The sequence below is a fragment of the Sparus aurata genome, chromosome 16 (genome assembly GCF_900880675.1).
Source record: "Sparus aurata chromosome 16, fSpaAur1.1, whole genome shotgun sequence".
NCBI classification, from domain to species: Eukaryota; Metazoa; Chordata; class Actinopteri; order Spariformes; family Sparidae; genus Sparus; species Sparus aurata.
In genome coordinates, this window is record NC_044202.1 from 24,909,932 (window position 1) to 24,922,922 (window position 12,991).

At 40.2% G+C, this 12,991-nt stretch overlaps 2 protein-coding genes across 3 annotated transcripts; one reads left to right on the forward strand and one right to left on the reverse strand.

Annotated features, from left to right (window-relative positions):
- Window positions 1-931: 931 nt before the first annotated feature.
- Window positions 932-3,240, forward strand: mtres1 (mitochondrial transcription rescue factor 1). The gene is made up of 4 exons (XM_030392100.1): window positions 932-1,051; window positions 1,889-2,345; window positions 2,604-2,676; window positions 2,786-3,240. Exons 1-4 carry the CDS (start codon window positions 1,033-1,035, stop codon window positions 2,966-2,968), a joined length of 732 nt encoding a protein of 243 aa, XP_030247960.1. The 5' UTR covers window positions 932-1,032; the 3' UTR covers window positions 2,969-3,240.
- Window positions 3,241-3,492: 252 nt separating this feature from the next.
- bend3 (BEN domain containing 3) lies at window positions 3,493-7,959 on the reverse strand. 2 transcript variants are annotated; one of them, XM_030392099.1, is made up of 4 exons: window positions 7,786-7,959; window positions 6,836-6,890; window positions 6,370-6,548; window positions 3,493-6,250 (listed from the first exon to the last, which is right to left on the reverse strand). In XM_030392099.1, exons 2-4 carry the CDS (start codon window positions 6,885-6,887, stop codon window positions 4,019-4,021), a joined length of 2,463 nt encoding a protein of 820 aa, XP_030247959.1. In that variant the 5' UTR covers window positions 6,888-6,890; window positions 7,786-7,959; the 3' UTR covers window positions 3,493-4,018. The 2 variants fall into 2 exon arrangements, with proteins under 2 accessions (XP_030247959.1, XP_030247958.1); XM_030392098.1 differs by having other exon boundaries at window positions 6,370-6,569.
- Window positions 7,960-12,991: the final 5,032 nt, after the last annotated feature.

Consider the following 12,991-nt stretch of genomic DNA (forward strand, 5'->3'; position numbering starts at 1 on the left):
TTTTCATAGTAGGTAAAATGCAGGTGTTACTAATAAGATTGATAAAAAGTTCAATTTTGATGCTATGGTAAAAGTGCCCGTTGCATTCCCATTTAAAATGAGTTTGACCCGAAAACAAAAAGACGGTAAATCTTAAAAGTGCCTCTTTTGTTTTTGTTTGTTATGCTTTTATACGAAGTTTTGACTCGGGTACATTCACAAAATAGCCTAGGTTGCATTTTGGCGAGGGTTGCGTTTTAAGTTCTATTTTGAGATAGTCCTACTTGTATTTTACTTGTATCTGTGTTTATATTTATATTTATATTAATATTTATATTTGTATTTATACAGTCACTAATTGAATTTAGTTTAGTCACTTTACCCCACTCCATTTTGGAGGAAAATATTGTACTTTTTACTCCACTGCATTCAGTTGAAGACTGAATGCAGTGGAGTAAAAAGTACAAGTTGAAGTTACTAGATACTGTGCAGAGCAACAAATAAATAGATAAATAAATAAATAAATAATTTGATCAACAATCAGATAAAAACACTGATGACTATAATCTGAAAATTTCTGAATTATAGATCCAATAACCAGTTAATCCATAGTTTAAAGCAAGGTTTTTCAGTCCTGTTGGTAGGGGGCCCCTGCCCTATGTCCCTGTCCAGGCACACCTGATCAAAATGAATGGGTCGCTATCAGGCCTCAGCAGAGCTTGATGATGAGCTCATTTGAATCAGGTGAGTTGGAGCAGGGAAACATCTAAAACATGCAGGGCTATGTCCTTTGTAACGTACTAATAATTTGTAGTGGAGTTTGACAATTTTAAAAGAATATCCTGGTTCATTTGGATTGTTTTACGTCAATGCACAAACACCACCTGTGGTTTACTGCTAGCGTAATAGTAAACCACAGGTAACAGTGTTACGTCATCAGCTTGGCCAGATAATGTCCATCTCCTCCAGGGCGCTAGATGGCAGCACATTTACAGCAGCGTCTGGTACAACATTTACCAAGTCAGAAGTGGCGAAGGAGTACAGTAAGCAGCAATGCGAGGTTATTCCATAGGTGAGTGGTCTGCAAAATAATATTAAGCATGTCAGCAACTTTATATTTAGCATTTGTTAGCGAACTAAGACTGCCCATACTGTGTTTGTTTGTTGGTAAGATCGTGGTGGGTTGCAAGTGGATCGAAATAATGAGTCCACGAGCTTACAGGAGAAAAGTCAAGCTAGCTGCGTCTGCTTCACCTCGGTTTCAACTTCAGCCTCTAAAATGTCAATGGCAGTCAAGCAGAGACAGCCTTTACATTAAAGTATGACGAAAAGGTATACGACAGCAGCTACCTTACGAGTAAAGGTACTGGGAGGCCCTATCCTAGCATAAATGTGTGTTGCTCAAGTACAGACATAAACACATCACTTCCGGAAATAAAAACACGCAATTCAACATTTAGCAGTAGAGCTCAAGTTTGTGGCTCTCTTTCTGTAATTTCTGTCTTTGCATTTGATAGAATTATTAGTTCGACATTGATGTTAAAAGCTACTGCATTAGCGACGCAATTCGTTTCTATAAAATAAAGCGAGGCTTTTATTTTGAAATGGCTATGTTGCAGATTTTTATTAAGCAAATAATCTAAACCTTACAAAGCAATCAGTGAATAGACATCACGTGTATCTAATTGAATAAACTAATTAGTGGTATAAATAGTGAAATAATATAGCAAAAGAGGGCATTATGTGAAAGCAAGTCTAAAATATTGAGCTCGACAGTCTTGAATGTTGATCATGTATTCATATGAATTATTTTAATCTGAGTACTAATATTGTTGATACCACAATACTTACATTCAAAACAACATCAGTAATTTAATGTACTGATTCCCCATTATTCATGTTTTTGTAGTGACTGGGTTGAGCACCAACATGCAGAGTTTGGTGGTGCAGGCACTTGCCATGAGGCAACTGGGAAGGTTGAACCCCCGCCACCTGCTGGCTGCTGGATATGGACTGGGTCAGACTGAATGGTGTCCCAGGGCCATCCACACAAGGCAGCTGTGGGGCTGCGCAGCGTTCCCTACACTTGGCTGTCACAGGCCTGCTTTTCATGGCAGAGACACTGTCAGGGGATGGTCTGTCCATCATCTGAGGTTTAAAAGTAACAAGAAGAAGAAAGGTGCTGCTAGGACAGCACAGGAGGAAGAGGACGAAGATGAGGACGAAGAAGACCCTAAGGACAGTGATTATGAAGATGTGGTGGAGGAGAACCAAAATCTACCTAAGGACTATAAAGACATAGAGAAATATGTGCAGTCATTTCGCTACGATGTCATCATGAAAGCTGGCCTGGACATTGCACGCAAGTAAGTCACTGTCTGATGGCTGATCTCACAGATTTGAACACTGTCATATCTTTATGGCTGGCTTTATACAAAGAAGCAAGCGACTTTTTTTTTTTTTTTTTTTTACATTCATTTTTTAGTTTCAGAGGAATGCACTGATTTAGGGGAATTCTGTTTCATGACCAATTTAACATATAACTTGCAAACTGCTGAGCTTTTAAAACCCTTTCCCTGTTTGGAACATGGCACAGAAGCCAACTTTCTTCTGTCTTTTCACAGTAAAATAGAGGACGCCTTCTATGACAACAAGCTCAGACTAAATGGACAGAAACTGATCAAGAAAAGTAAAACGGTAAGTGAGGTTTGATTTAAGGTGACAGATTCTAAATTCTAAATTCTTCGTCTTTCCACTTGTATCTTTAACCCTATTTCTCATTCCTTGTTTGCTGTTCTTTATTCAGGTGAAAGTTGGCGACACCTTGGATCTGGTACTGTCGGAAAACAAAGACAAAAACACAGTGACTCTGATGAGAGTCATCCCCCAGAGAGTTTTTGGTGAATCAAGTACCACAGAAAAGTACAAAGTTTCCATAAGGCGCTGGAAAAATATCGAGCTTTCCAAGGATGAGGCCTTCAAGCCATGAACTGAAATAGGACAGTGGTGACTGTTGTGTCTGTATTGGCCAGTGAAAGTGACAACACTGGCTGAAATGAATGCCATCACAAGTGGCACTGAATTGTCACCAACAAGTTGGATCTAGAGTGGGTTATAAAGGTATACTGTAAAGGTTAACAGTTTTCAGTGGTTGTAGACATGAAGCAGTCTGTTGGGACATTTTGAGTGTTTATCTTTACCCAATATGCTGTGAGACTCCCAAAATAAAGGGTGCACTTTGAAGTTTGGAAAATTTGAAAATCATGTCCTGATAACTTGGCTGATGAAGAGCACATGACATTTTTCTGTTAATCCTCATTGCATGTTTTGAGGGAAATATATAAATGATGAGACAAGCACTATGTTTGTTTTGCATAGTGCAGAACCTTTAAAGATTGAAAGGGGCAACATCTCACTCCTCTTGGGTGTAAGACTTCCGTCACTATAGAATAAGATGAATACCCTAGCAGGAACAGTCAAGAGCTATTATATGTAAAACAGTACAACTGAATGTCATATTTATTATTGTGATTTTATTAGAAATAGGTTATCATGATCCATTGTCATGTTATTGTTTTTATAATATAAACTTCTATAAGAAGGCTTAACATAAGCACATTGTTATTAAACAGTGGTGGCACAATGCTACTTCAGTAACTGCAATGGAAATATCACATCATTGTGATTCATTTCTATCCTTAGAGCATAAGTGAGATCTATGCTATTAGCTACTATCATTGTTATTGTTTTTAAGGCTACAACATTTACCAACAAAGTATGTTAGATAAGCTATGACAGTTTTGGCTTATAAATAGAAGCAGTTTTAACTCTTTATTCAACAATAATAAGACTACATAAACATCTACTGCTGTAGTCGAAAGGTAAAATAGGACTAAGAATAGTACTGAAGAAACTCATAACAGCTTGGCTTCATCCTACAGAGGACAGTTTGTAAAAAGTTCAACAATGCGGCTTCAGCTTATATACTGTGCAATTATTTTTGTGACAAAACGTGTTGCCTAACTGAAGACTACTGTAACTAGGACACAGTGCTTGACCTCTTAGCCTTCTTAAGAATGTCACACTTCTTGCGATTAGGGCGGCGGCAGCGTTCGTCGATGCTTGGCACACATTCATAGTGCCACACCTCCTCCATCTTATCCACAGGATACACTGCTTCCACATAGTGACGTATCAATCTGAGGCGAACGGGATCTAGCTGCTTCTTGTTGCAAGCCCCTGAATGGTTGTACTGCAGCCGCAGGTTCTCCTGGGTAAAAAGCTCAGGGAAGAGGCGCACCAACAGGCGAGCAGCAAAGTTCCCAACAGAGAGACTCTGCTGGACAATTTCCCGTACCTCAGTGTCTGAGAGCAGGTAGACAGAAGGTACAGGGAAGTCAGGTTTGGATACAGCCAGTTCGTCCAGGGGAATTTTACAAAAGTCTTTGCTACTTTTCTCAGGGGGTAAAGTGGGAATATCAGGATCCTCCTTCATGCTATCTGGATTGAGCGGGTTCAGCTGGCAAAGGAAGTCCTGCTCTGACTCTTGACCATACACCTTGCGTTGCTGCAGGTAGGATCTCCTCTGCTCCGTGTCGCGTCTCCTGCACCTCTCGTCAAGTTTGCCCACAAATTCCAACATCCACACTCTGTCATTCTTGGCCCGAGGGTAGACCAACTGCACATAATGACGGATCAGATTTACACGAACAGGGTCAAGTTGTTTTTTACCAAGAGAACCACTGCAGTTGTACTGCTTCCGTGCGTTCTCGTGGGTGAACAGCTCGGGGAACATGAGCACCAGCAACCGAGAAGCAAAGTTCCCAATGGACAAGCTACATTCATAGTTGTTCTTCAGCTGCTCCCTGGACAAGATGTACTCGAGGGGAACAGTAAAGTCAGGAAGAGGAATCTCCAGATTGTCAAAATCCACAGGTGTCAGCAGTGACTTTTTAGATTTGCGACTGGGCCTTTCATAATCACCCACCTCTGGAACCTTAATAATAGAAACCTCTTCTGGAAGGCTGGCCAGGTCATAGCCCTCATCATTGATGTTGTCAGGTTCGCTGCCATTGCCATTACTGTGAGGGCCTTCGAGTGCATCCTCCATGTGCTGAATGCACACCTGAAGCCAGCTGTCCTCAGGCACATCAGGAAAATTAGCTTCCATGTACTTTCTTATTATTTCCATCTTCTCAGAATCCAGAATTAGTTGCCCAACACTACTGAAACTGCTCGAGCCTTCTGGCATTTTCCCCTCTTCAAAAACCTCAGGGAAGAGACGGTGCATTAGAAATATAACAAAGTCCTCAGGGGAAGAGAACTCATCCAGCTCCTCTGTGGCTTGTGTATTGAAAGCAAGGTCTGACACGGGCAGGCTGCTCTGCTGGTTATCTAAAGAGATATGCTCCTCCTGGCCCTGCTCATTAATAAAGCGATAGGTTTGAGGATGCTCAGCCTTTATCCCAGCACCTGTGATTGTCTGCTTCCTGAGCAGCCGAGCGCTCTCCATGTCCCTCTGAGCCCAGAAGCGATTAAACAAGTCATTAATCTGAAGAAGGCATTCTTCCTGCCAGATGCTGTTGTTCTTGACCGAAGGGTAGCATACCTCGACATAGTTACGGATCAGCTGCAGATGTAGCGACTCCAGTGTTCTCTTGCTTGCCGTGCATTCATGAGAGCACTCCCTGGCTTTGAAAAGCTCTGGGAAGAGGTGCACTAGCAGCCGACAACCAAGCTCCCCGGCGCTGGATGTCTGCTCCATCAGCTGATTCAATTCATCACTTGTTAGCAGATATTCAGGAGGAGGCTGGAACTCCGTCACCATGTCGGCTGGTTTGATCTGCTTCTTTATTCGCATGACCTCAAGGGTTAGCAAGTCCACTTTGCTATGCAGCTGCGTCATGCTTGAGTTAAGGGTATTGAGAATGAGAAACATTTTCTCAATCAGAGGATAAAGGCTAGAGTCTGTTGATGAAGCTTGGCCCAAAGTTTCGACTGTCGGGAAGGTCTCCAATGTGCCATTTTCCTCTGAACTCAGGCTCTTGGATGAGAGGATGGTGCTGAAGTTGAGCTGATTTCCGGACCCATGACTGGCCTGCTGCTCCAGGCTTGGTGTGTTCCTCTTGTCAGAAATCCTGTGAGAGATGCTGAAGAGAGGCTTTCTGTAGGAGACTCTGGATTTCTGATGGACATAATCCCTCTTCTCTCCGGTTGTGGTAAGGCAAAGAGGCTCATGTCTGCTGCTCTCATCTATCAAGTGCCGTCTCATCTAGACAGAGTAAAAAACTGTAAGAGACATCTTGTCCTCTACAACAAATAGGATAAGCAAATTGTTTGTGTTGTATACCAATGTTTTTAGTAAGTGAAAATAGTGTGAGCTTAGCTTACCTCGCCAGAGATTCTGACTCTCTTGCTGCTAGTGGACTGGTTTGTGTGAGGGCCCATCTCTGCAGATGACCGTTTACCAGCCTCGGTGCCCCCAGGAGATCCTCCTCCAAGTTCTTCTGGTGGCTCACAAATAGCAAAGTCCTCCATCTCCTCCTTGACTTCCTCTTCATGCTTGTGTTCTGGTACATTTGTAAATACACCTGAAAGTTACTAACAATGTTAAAAAAGCATAATATCCCTCAAGATCAGCATACGTGATCAGACGTTTGGTCTCTTTTCCACCTCAGTACTGATATTTTGCAGTTGACCCACATATATTGTCTGAAAAATCAACCAACTACTTTAAATAATCCTGTATCTGAATATAAACATAAATGTATATATTTTTTAAGCTTGATGACATTTTTTTAATTTCAGTTGTAATTTCAGCTGTTGCAGATGCACAGATACAGGTTGCAGAAGTTACCTTTCTCAAGCATCGCTTCATCTGAAACTTCTCCATGCTCAGGGGAATTCATAGCCTTCAAAAACAGATCACAAAGAATATACATGATGCAACAGTTGAGCTTAAAGCAATAAAATAAAACCTCACTTGTAATGGGCCATTTCCACCCACTTGCTGATGTTTCATAGACGGCGAACAGCACGGTATCGTTACAAGATCTTATACATGAACTGATTATAAAAATAAGTAGCACGAAGCAGGATTCATTCTCAGAACCCAAATGAATTCAACCAAAGTGGGAATACATCAGTGGGTTTGGAATTGTGAGACTGGATCAGTGATGGTTTTATTAATATATGTGTTTATGTATGTGCTATTGATTTATTATTAACACATACTTACTGTACGTTTCAAATGGTAGTGCGTGAGCATATTCATGAACTCCAAACTATTCCCTTTAGTAATCATTAACATGTAGTGGCTGGTATGCTACCGTTATGACAAACAGCATGTGATCAGCTGCAGGCAGTTTGATCTTCCTTGCTGCCAAGCTGGTAAAACTGCTCAAACAAATCTGTTGCAATGCCTACTCGTTTTTTTTTAGAACCTACATGTAGGTAGGCCTAGAATTTTTTTTGCCAGGGACTATTGTGCATGCCACCGTGCAGAGTTGCCTCCTAGCTCTCCTCCAGCCTTTATTAAGCAGCTACTTCCTCATTCTTCCGCCCATGAACCCTTGAACCAAAACACAAACCAGCTGTGAGAATGTAACTCTTTCCAAAGCCCCAGCACAAGCCTGCCATGTTAACGCCACTGCGGGTCATTGTGGATATCTAAATGTCGCTTTAGTTGTGCAACATTTTGTTTGTGAATTTTAATGACGCGGCAATGTTTGCGTGGACGAGTCCCCCTCCTGCTCTGACTCTTGTTAAATTAGCGGTAAACGCGCGTGACCGACGATTTGAGCTCACCTTTACGAGTCCATGCAATCCTTGAGGACTGTTAGCGAGGCGCTGGACATGTCTGCGTACTATCACGGCGCTTTATTTGCAGCTAAATGTTGTTCTTGTTGTTGATATTTTTTTCTCGCTCGGCTTCTGCGCTTTCTCGCGTGACGTGACGGGGCGCGCGCCTGCTGTGTCACTTCCGCACAGCTGTGGCGAGAGAGGAGTGAACAAAATAATCCGAAACACATGAACAGTAATAACGTGTACATGGAAACAAATGTGCTGTTGAAGTCGTACTTTCATAACGCCGCCCTTTTAAAAAGTGTCCCTTCACGGCTATTATTATGTTGAGCATCACGTGAGTGTCTGGACCGGGCAGCTCGGCCTGTTTACCTCCAGTGTTCCGACTTTGTAGCAATTCGCTGCATCACATATTTAAAATGATTCAACAAGAAAACATACATATCCAAACATCTGTTTATTGTTCACACAATTTTCAAATCAATGGTGGAAAGTAACTTTGCACATTTACTCTGATACTGAAATACAATTCTTAAGTTTTTGCAGCCTACTTGACGCTTAAATCGAGAGGTGTAGTTTTAACTCGGCTAAAGTTATCTGACAGCAACGGTTACTTGGTATGTTGTCGTTTAAGATTTTATAAACCTACGATAAAAGTATGATGCGTTGTTAAAAAACTAAATTAAACCATCCAACAGTATATATACCTAGAACCACCTTGGCTAACGTCAAAATCAGTCAGTGATAGTTATCTAATATCGGCTACAGATGACATTATAGCACTGACACAGGTCATGTTACCTGTAATAATCGGTGCTTTTCTCTCCATAGTCTATGTAAAGTCTGCTGTTTATAGGCTTGTTATGTACTACTACTTGTACTCGTCACACATTTTGAGTGAAGACTTGAACTGAATGCTGATTGGCTCAGGAGGTTCGTTAACACAATTAAACAAAGTATGAGCAATACCATATGGTATTATGGTATATTATTGTGACTTTGTAATATTTATAGAGCCAAGTAACTCTTCCTTTGAAACACAGTATATTGTTTGTAACTGTGCTACAGAAGATCATTAAAGTTGCAATTGTGGTGTATTTCTTATCAACCAGAGCTGGTTATTGGTGCTGAGTAGTGGAGAACAACAGGCAATTAAATCACATTGTGTTGATTTATAATGGCTTCATCAAAAAGCAACTTGTGTAGCCTGAGGCATGGAGTTACTGACCTAGAATTATGAAACATGCTATAGTATAATAGAGCAACTTTTATTAGTTATTATGTTATCTTTTTGTTCATGATAAGAAAACATACTCTGATAGACTTAGATTTTCAAGTTAGAGTTAGATAGATAGTCATTTATAACCATTATTCATTGTAAGACCCCCCAAAACATTTTTCTTTTATTGCATACATACATACATACAAATTATAAACGCATTTGTTTAAAGATCAGTCCCAGTAATAACTGTCCATAATCATAAGAAATGTACAGTAACAGTAGAGCAGAAAAAGGAAGTAGGTAGGAGTGAAAGCTCTTGTTTCTGGGGATTATCTCTGTTCACCCTGAGCTACAGAGCACACATTACATGGGCAACATCGCCCTCAAGTGGATAGAGACTGCAGCAACATGGGAACGAGTTGTGATCATAACCTGTCCGCTGTAAAGAACAATGCGTCAACCTTGAGCTTCTGCGCTGCACCTTAACCAGGATGATATCCACTGTTCAAATGGTACGTGTTCCTAAACACACGTTTTTTACATGGGGAAAAAACATTGGGAGAGTTTTTTTTATTGATAAAGCACTACAATTATTCTCAAACCACACCTTTTTCAAATCTTTTATGTATACAAATGTTTTCTGTCACTGTCACTGTATAACATTCTTGGCTTTCTATTGTTTTGAATGTATGCATCTGAAGTTGACTGTCTCCTCCAAATATGTCTGAGGACTGACTACACTAACATCTCCATCTTTGTCCATGCAATTATTTACTTGAAGACTAAGTTCACCTAAAAATAAAAAAATAAAAAACATCATCATCTATTCATCACGATGCAGATGGAAGATCAGATGGGAGAACAGGAGGAGTTGTGTTGTCCACAAAACAGCATTAGAAATGATGACTGAATTTTCATTTTTGGATGAACTTATCCTTTAAATTGAGGCAGTGAACGTTACATGCTACATCAAAGACAATTATTATTCCATTCTGTTGTACTTCTTGCTGTGACATGATTACCATGAGTATATGTACAGTAAAACACAACATTATGTTGTCTTTGTTAATGTCATATATTAAAGTGACATAACAAATCCAGTGACACTGGGAACCATTTATTAAGACTCCCCCATGGTCACAACAGGTGTCATATTGTGGTTTTGATGGCATTATGTCAATCTATCCATACCCCTTCAGATAAAGTGTTACCAACTTTACTCTTGCTGAGCTGAGGAAAAATACACAAATAACCATAGCTTAGTGTGTGCACCAGAAGCTCTGATGTTAGGGATTTTGTCTGTTCATCCACTCTGGTTACAAATATCCTCAAATTACAGCTGACTGTCTGTACATCAGTAATCACAATATCATGTTGCATCCCACATTAAATGATTATGGGGTCAAATCTTAAAAAAAATACATATCTGTGAAATATATTAACTTGGAGCTGCTGGCAGCAGAAAGTCAAATGATGGATAAATGAAGGCAATCATATGGAGCTTTACCATATGGTTGCAGCCGAGGGAAATTTGAACTTGTAAGAGGAAGCAGCCATTAAGCGGAGCTGGTAAACTGGTTTCCTGTGATGGACCGAGATTTTAGCAAGAGAGAGATGAACCAAAGGACCTCACAGTGCCATAATTCCGTCTTAATCATTGGCTATTTCATGCACACACTAGCACCCAATGTTCTGTTCCCAGCCACAAATACGTTGATAGTGAGATGATATAACAAGACAACGTGTGGCTGGTGTGCTTCTCATTATTCGACTAATGAGCTGTCTCCATGGCAGTCTGATCTGTCAGCCAATGAAGCGAGCAGGCCCTGTGCAGGGGGAAGCACGGCCCGGGGTCAGCCAGGCGACGGCTTACGATGAGGGGCCGGCGTGCAGCACTTAACACCGGGAAGAGCTCGTTAAAGTGTCATTTTTGGCCAATATGCTCATCTGTGTCGAGGAGGCCAATCAGCCATACTGTTCTCATCGCAGGAGAATGACTTTCATCCATCAATGTCAGCTATATGATGATATTAGCAGGTGTTTACGGATAGGCCATTCACAAGAAGACAAATGGAGGTTCTAATATCACTCATATTCATTCATTTTACATACTGACTTATTTCTAATAGGGTCACCGGGGCTGCTGGGGCTTGATCCCAGCATGCCCTGGTAAGAGAGACAGGGAACACCACGGCCAAGGCATCGTTCATCACAGTTATGTACATGTGAGACACTTACCTGACTGTCTTTGTACTCTAGTAATTTGACATCCATACATATGTGTGGAGATCGAAGCAGCACAACTGTAAACTGAGCAAAAACACTGAAAGAGAAATGTGATGTTATCATTTTGGGAATATGATTGAATTTTTTTTTTTAGCTCTCATCTACTTAAAGTGAGGTCTAGGAATGTTTTATGGACTACAGACTCTCCATCTGCATGTGGGTAAGTTGATAATGACTGAATTTAACATTTTGTGCTGCTCTTATCCTTTAAATCGAATTTCGAGTCAACACATGATTTTGACTCATGTCATTTCTCCCAGTGTAGAGAAAATACGCCAAACTACATTGAGAAAAGACATCAATTCAGAGCCACTGTTATCACTAAAGATATACTTGGTAGAACATGACTGAGACATTTTAACAACTGGTTTAAAGCTGCTCTTCAGTTTGGCAAAGACCCAGTACATCATGGAGCCGGTGTGTAGTTGAAAACTTTAATTCTACAAATAAATGTAATGCCAGCACTACTTTTTAATAAACACTCATAAAAAGTACTAATTAATGGCTTTATTAATGGTCAGTAAATCAGTCTTGATAAGTAGTTACTGATCAGTCAGTCAATCTGAATCAGAACAAGAGCTGGTTTACCAGGTGCAGAAAAATCAGTTTGCCAGGCATATAATTTCTATTTGGTAAAGACGCAGTAATAAATATTGGTAATCTATTAAAGAAGTGTCATTAAGTTTCCCACATTCTAATAAGTCATCAAGTCTGCAGTCATGAATGTTTCTATGAATTTATTAAAGTTTTTTTTGTGTAAACAATACTTCCAATTTTAATTAGTAAAGGTATTTTTTTTTTTAAAAAAAGGCAAGACAAAGGTTGTTCTGATAAATGATTTAAATAAATTATGAATAATGTGTTAAACATGACTGAGGCGTTCATGTAAGGTCTTTGATAAAGCTTATGAAAATACAGCATGAAAAGACAGCGTGTGTACTTTTAACATAGAAAGGTTCCTCAAAGTTCTGTGCAGTGTTTGACTTACAGAAGTATTTTTTTAATTTTTTTTTGCATTCAGTTCTTACAAAAACCCTAAAAAGCAAGAAAAGGTTCCCCAGTGTACTGAAAGTGCTCCAGAGCACATATCATGAACCACTTTTTCCTAGAGTGTACTGCATGTACTACAGTTTGGAGTGTATAAGAAGATATTCTTATTTAGAGGCAACATTTTGGAATGTAAAGAGTTGTCTGTGCTTTGGAGGAGGTGGGTGGCTCAACTTGATGTCAAATATAGTTATTGATGTCTGGTTTCAGTGTTTTAACAGCCTTTCTACCCTGGCAAGAATTAACTACTTGGTAGAAAAACATGAAAATGGCCAAATTTACAGAATATTGCCACAAAAAACACTTTCCAATGCATTTTTTTTGTTTTGTTTTTGCAAATTTCAAGAGCAATTTCTTGTCTATCACCTTCATACATGCAAGTGTGTACTGGAATCTGTGCTGACCGACTCTCTCCAAGGACCCTGCTGTAATTACACCACTCATCGTCTGGGCAGGGGCACACTAACGCCGCTGTTACCCACTTCATGTTTTGCGTGTAAACTTAAAGTCTTGCCAACTGTTGCTTTCATGACACCCAAGAGTCTCAAATTGGAAGCTGTAAGCAAACAGAGAGTCAGGTTTCTGCTGTGCACGACATAAAACTGACAAAACTCTCTCCTTCCTCGCTCTGCTCTTTATGTGAGCTGTGCAGGA

Coding starts and splice junctions, on each gene's coding strand:
- mtres1 (XM_030392100.1), top strand. Junction 2,346..2,603: donor GGCCTGGACATTGCACGCAA/GTAAGTCACTGT, acceptor GTCTTTTCACAG/TAAAATAGAGGACGCCTTCT. Junction 2,677..2,785: donor TGATCAAGAAAAGTAAAACG/GTAAGTGAGGTT, acceptor TTCTTTATTCAG/GTGAAAGTTGGCGACACCTT.
- bend3 (XM_030392098.1), bottom strand. CDS start 6,887: ATGAATTCCCCTGAGCATGGAGAAGTTTCAGATGAAGCGATGCTTGAG. Junction 6,570..6,835: donor TGAAGCGATGCTTGAGAAAG/GTAACTTCTGCA, acceptor AGTAACTTTCAG/GTGTATTTACAAATGTACCA. Junction 6,251..6,369: donor GAGTCAGAATCTCTGGCGAG/GTAAGCTAAGCT, acceptor TACTCTGTCTAG/ATGAGACGGCACTTGATAGA.